At 46.0% G+C, this 6000-nt stretch overlaps 1 protein-coding gene across 1 annotated transcript in view; it reads left to right on the plus strand.

Annotated features, from left to right (window-relative positions):
- The window catches only part of LOC130346487 (beta-1,3-galactosyltransferase 5-like), a 42560-nt gene extending 37829 nt beyond the window's left edge, over positions 1-4731 (plus strand). The window contains exons 2-3 of the mRNA XM_056554560.1: positions 3516-4101; positions 4201-4731. Coding sequence (XP_056410535.1) covers positions 3519-4101; positions 4201-4658 — 1041 coding nt within the window. The 5' untranslated portion in view covers positions 3516-3518 and the 3' untranslated portion in view covers positions 4659-4731. The remainder of the gene's footprint in view (positions 1-3515; positions 4102-4200) is intronic.
- Positions 4732-6000: the final 1269 nt, after the last annotated feature.

The following is a 6000-nucleotide window of genomic DNA, read 5'->3' on the forward strand; positions in this document are numbered from 1 at the left end:
CATACACTAGTAGCATTCAAACAGTACATACGCTTGTAGCTTCATGCTCTACATACGTTTGTAAAAAAAAATTTGGTTCATACATATGTAGTCTCTCTGTGCATACATTTACTGTACATATGTGGCTTTTACGGCACAGTTTGAAACTGTACATATGCATAACTTTCATATCATACATAGCCTTGTAAAAAATGCTAAAGATTTCAAGAAGTCTCTTTCACGCAATACTACTAGGAGCAGATCGCACAGAATATTTGAGTGCTTCTTGGGGGAATACAAGTGCGATCTGGTTAACTCAACCAAGAAGATAACCGCCTTTGGCAATTGTCCAAGAAACCTCTCTGCCTCCCTAGACACAGCACCTTTTGGCCATCTATCTAGTCGTGCAGTCAAGGCGGCTACATATCTCAGCTTCTGCGGCTTCTTCCGCACTAGCGAACTCGCCAGGGTTTCTGCCAGCGATAAGGGATTTTCAAAAGGTCAGATGTCTGGAACCAGGATAATTCCTTTATTCTCGTTTCTATTCTCTAAGCGACACTTCAGACGCCAGTCCTCAACTTCCTTTGCAGGTCATGCTTTAACCTCTTCCCAGTTTATAATTCACATTAGTCCTAGTCTTCAGTTTGGGCATTAACCCTTTGTCCTTCTCAGCCATTCATATAGGATCATTGCCGCCTCAGCCGCTTCCAACATAACGTTCGTGGTCATTTCATTAGGAAGTTGGGTCGCTGGCGGTCATCTTTTTTTCCCGTTACGTTCCAAAACCATTCGTTAAAATGTCTCATGCTTTGAAAACTGGCTTTATAACTTTTCAATAAATCACTTCTCCTACTTTGGTCGGTTTTTGCCCCCTTATAGGTTTTACCCTCGACGACGATGGAGGCCAGCTGCTCTCCAGATAGTTAAGGCTGATTGTCAGCCTGTGTTTGTGGGAGGGGCGAGGGCTCACCATAAATACGGCCGGTTGCTCTCCACGTCTCGGTCTTGTGACCCTCCCTCCCTCTCCCTTTTCTCACACTTCACCTTTTTAGGGTATGCCCCCTTATAGGTTTTACCCTTGATGATGGTTTGGGCACACTGTCACCATTCTAGTAAACTACATGGATTCAGGGTTCATCATTGGTATACTGCTGTAGCCATGACCACAAATGCTATGAGCGTACTTACCGTATAATGCTATGAGCGTACATAACGTATAATGCTATGAGCGTACATACCCTATAATGCTATGAGAGTACATACCGTATAATGCTATGAGTGTATGTAACTGTATAAATGCAATGAGCATCTGTACTGTATAACCGCTATGAGCATACATACCGTATAATGCTATGAGCAGACATATTGTATAACACTATGAGCATATATAATGTATAAATGCTATGAGTATACATACCGTATAACACTATGAGCATATGTATTGTCTGAAAGCTATGAGCGTATGTACTGCACAAATGCTATAAGCGCACATACTGTATAAATGCTCTGAGCATGCCCGATGTGTGTCTGAAATAATAACTATGAGCGTGCCCCGGATAGTGTGAGCTCAGACAATGCTAATCTAAGGTGTAAGTACTGTAAAAGTCATGAATGAATATATTGCATGAATGTTCTGAATGAACTCAAGGAATAATGCTATAAATAGTATAACGCTTATGACTTTTAACATAGCGTGTAATATAGCTGCCGCCAGAGCATCAACCTTAAGAAAAATGTTCTGACCACAGCTGGGGAGCTCGTCACAGTGTCACAGGACAGGAGTGAAGGAAAGTGTGCTGCATGTGTGCCGGGGAGGTGAGGTTGCGGGGGGAGGGTTGGGGTCAGCTACGCCGAGTGAATCTCCTGAACCTCCTCCTATCCAGCATTCGGTCGGGTCTCCAGTTGGGCCCCTTGTGACAGGGCCAATGGCGACCACCAAGCTGAGAATGACCACCAGCCAGCACCCTGGCTTTCCCTAAGATCAGTATAGTAGCTGTATGCGTGCAGGTGCCTTCCCCACTGACCCCCACTCGTACCTGTAAGTAACAAAGCACTGCCGGAACCTCTGTACTTAGAGGCAGGGAGGGCCGCACCTAGCGGGTGGCGAGTGGCTAGAATCCCACATGATGCAGCCGTCGGGCTGCGTGAGAAGCAGAGACCGCGTCCCCAGTAGTAGCAGTTAGAATGTCGCCGCTTGCAGCTGCCAGAATCTTGGCGGGAAATCCAAACATCAGATTTGTAAACATCGCGAGTAGGGGGCGTTAAATAAGCACGCCCCCTGCCCCAGTGACCTAAACCCGACCTAAAGGAGCAGGGGGCATAGCACTCACGCCCTTCACACAAATACAGCCAAAAAGGCTTATTACATTCCAGTGATGGTTGTTTGAATTTAGTACTCCCGGTCAGCGCCTGTGTGTAACCCCTGCTATTTCTTAGAAACATAAATAAAAAAATAAAAAAAAGCAACAACATTTTTTTTAGCAAGGAATTCTTAAATTAAAAACTGCCTTAAAGGGGTATTCCAGCTTATAGGGGACAAGATGTATGATTGCAGGGCTTCCACCGCTGGGACCCCTGTGATCTCAGTGAAGCCCCCGGCACTCTGTCCGGGCGCTGCCTCTGAGACCGAGAGGTGATGTCACGGCCATGTCCCCTCGTGATGCCACGCCCCTCCATTCATTTTTATGGGAAGGGGCGTGACGGCCATCATGCCCCCTCCCAAAGACATGAATGGAGGGGGCATGGCGTGACGGCGCCCTGCCGGGGGCTGAGCAGAGATCGCCGCGGGCCCCCAGCGGCGGGAACCCTGCAATCATACATCTTTCCCCTATCCTTTGGATTGGGGATAAGATGTATAAAGCCGGCATATCCCTTTAATAAACACTTCTGTTCAGTATTATTAGGAGAAAATGAAGGAAAAGCACCTCAGGGAGGAAGACTAATGAATCTTAATGCATGTGTCTTTACTCAGATTCTATGTCAGCTGTCCAAGTAAAGACAAATAAGTCTCAGGGACCTGATGGGACACAACCAAAGAACTTAGCGGTGTACTAGCAAAAATGTTACCAGGTTTATCGCCACGTACGGAATTGTCAGTAAGGAAAGTTGGGTAGGGGTGGTTGAGGCAATGTAGACTCTTGTAAGGCTTTTGGTGGTAAGGTCAAGTAAGACTATGAAGTTAGGTTGGCAGCTCACTTTCCAAACTGAATTACTATGGGTGCACACGTCAATCCAAAAGTGTCTGAGGAGTCGGACAACCCATCCACAGTGTAGGGTGGGGCATCGTACTGTGGTGTACGGGTATACTGAGGTGAAGCATGGGAAGAACTCCCCGTTCTGATATTGACAATTGATATATTGAGTAACTCTGAGCGCACAAAAACTCTGTTCTTATGATCTGTGGGGGTTCAATCTTGTCCGCCAAACAAATGGAGCAGCTAAGTTATAGTCTTGGGACAACCCCTTTAACTCTACTGTCTGAAAAAAGTGTTACTCAATACCCCCGTAATCTCATACTCTTTGCTCTCTCCTTTTAGGTCATGAAACATAAGGCCTTCTTCATCATCTTGGGCCTCTTTTCTGCCACCATCTTCCTGACAATTAGATGGATTGGTGAGTCTGATGTCACCATGTCTAGAGTTCCTCTTGAGATGCCCCAGACAACCACCATCATTCCAGTGCTAAGACAGTCATTGACTCTTCATGATGGGAAATTTGAATATCACTTGAACCTCTCCAGTTTTCAGTTGGAGTTCCCGAACCTACAGACGTACCAATGCTCGATGATCCTCAGTCCGCCTGTTGCACCATACGAGGACAGTGACCTACCGCTAATACTTATGGCCATAAAATCCCATCCAAGATCTGGAACCAGGAGAAATGCCATACGACAGACCTGGGGCAATGAACAAGAACTGAAAGGCTACAAGCTGAGACGACTCTTTTTGGTGGGAACGACAGAGGTGTTGGGAACAATGGAGATAGTGAAGGTGGAGAGTGCCACGTATGGGGACATCCTACAATGGGACATGACCGAAGGGCATCACAACCTATCTCTGAAGGAACGTTGCTTCCTGGAGTGGCTGTACCACAATGTCCCCGAAGTGGATTACATATTCAAGGGTTAGTAGAGGAGAAGTCACTGACCCTATAACTTATAGAAATCATGTGAGTGACAATATAATATTAGCAGTGATTGATTCTCCTGTGTTCCTCCTGCAGGTGATGACGATGTGTTCGTGAATACAGAAATGGTGGTTGATCTTATTAAGGACTTTGGTTCTCCCAATGTAATTCATGGCTATCATCAGCATCGTCCACCTGTTATGCGTCAGACCAAATACAGCATCACTAAGACCCTATACCCATCGGGACACTATCCTGGATTTGTGTCAGGTGGAGGCTACATCTTCTCGGGACCCTCAGTGCCCAGTCTATACGAAGCGTCTTGTATAATGCCGGTTTTCCCATTGGATGATGTATATTTTGGGTTCCTGGCCTTGGCAGCAAACTTGACTTATAGACATGACCCTCGTTTCCATGTACATGGGCTGAAGTATGACGTGTGTAGATACAAGAAGGCATTGCTTGTACATGGAATAAGCCCAGAAATACTGCTCGTGATATGGAGAGAGGTGAACGAGAACAAATGCGAGAACACAGAACAAAAGAAGAGTTAATGAAGGATGGGGAGCAGAGAAGAGAGGTCATAAAATGGGGCATAGGTCAGGAGTGGTACCGATACTTGTGTGTTACTAAGTTAATAAAGTCTATATTTTTCTATAAGCTATGTATGTACTTCTGTAGGAATAAGAAAAAGACCGATACTGGCACCTCGTGTATTATCTTTGGTAAAGAGAGGTAAGAAATGTTGGGGCAACCCACGGCACTAACAGATTGCCACTCACCTTCAAGAAAAGCAAAAAAAATGATTATCACCCGAAGTATATGGAGAACCATTTATGTTGAGCTGCTGCTATGCCACAGGGTCGCAGGAACAGAAACAGGAAGCCCAGGGCACCAATTGAAGAGGCGTGGAGAGAAGAGGACCTTATCAATAGCCCGCCGCTGGTGAGTCTGCAACTCCTGGCTATTGAAAGGCTCCTCTTCTCTCCAAGCCTCTTCATATGTATGTACTTGTCTCTCTTAAGTAGAAGCTTTCTCCTGTGTTCTCCTCCTCTCTAGTGTATCCTCCTTCTCCCGTGTTCTCCTCCTCTCTAGTGTATCCTCCTTCTCCTGTGTTCTCCTCCTCTCTAGTGTATCCTCCTTCTCCTGTGTTCTCCTCCTCTCTAGTGTATCATCCTTCTCCTGTGTTCTCCTCTTCTCTAGTGTATCATCCTTCTCCTGTGTTCTCCTCCTCTCTAGTGTATCCTCCTTCTCCTGTGTTCTCCTCCTCTCTAGTGTATCATCCTTCTCCCGTGTTCTCCTCTCTAGTGTATCATCCTTCTCCTGTGTTCTCCTCTTCTCTAGTGTATCATCCTTCTCCTGTGTTCTCCTCCTCTCTAGTGTATCGTCCTTCTCCTGTGTTCTCCTCCTCTCTAGTGTATCATCCTTCTCCTGTGTTCTCCTCCTCTCTAGTGTATCCTCCTTCTCCCGTGTTCTCCTCCTCTCTAGTGTATCATCCTTCTCCTGTGTTCTCCTCCTCTCTAGTGTATCATCCTTCTCCTGTGTTCTCCTCCTCTCTAGTGTATCATTCTTCTCCTGTGTTCTCCTCTTCTCTAGTGTATAATCCTTCTCCTGTGTTCTCCTCCTCTCTAGTGTATCCTCCTTCTCCCGTGTTCTCCTTTTCTTTAGTGTATCATCCTTCTCCCGTGTTCTCCTCTTCTCTAGTTTGTCGTCCTTGTCCCGTGTTCTCCTCCTCTCTAGTGTATCATCCTCCTCCTGTGTTCTCCTCCTCTCTAGTGTATCATCCTTCTCCTGTGTTCTCCACCTCTCTAGTGTATCATCCTTCTCCTGTGTTCTCCTCTTCTCTAGTGTATCATCCTTCTCCTGTGTTCTCCTCTTCTCTAGTGTATCATCCTT

The sequence above is a fragment of the Hyla sarda genome, unplaced genomic scaffold, assembly GCF_029499605.1.
Source record: "Hyla sarda isolate aHylSar1 unplaced genomic scaffold, aHylSar1.hap1 scaffold_79, whole genome shotgun sequence".
NCBI lineage: Eukaryota > Metazoa > Chordata > Amphibia > Anura > Hylidae > Hyla > Hyla sarda.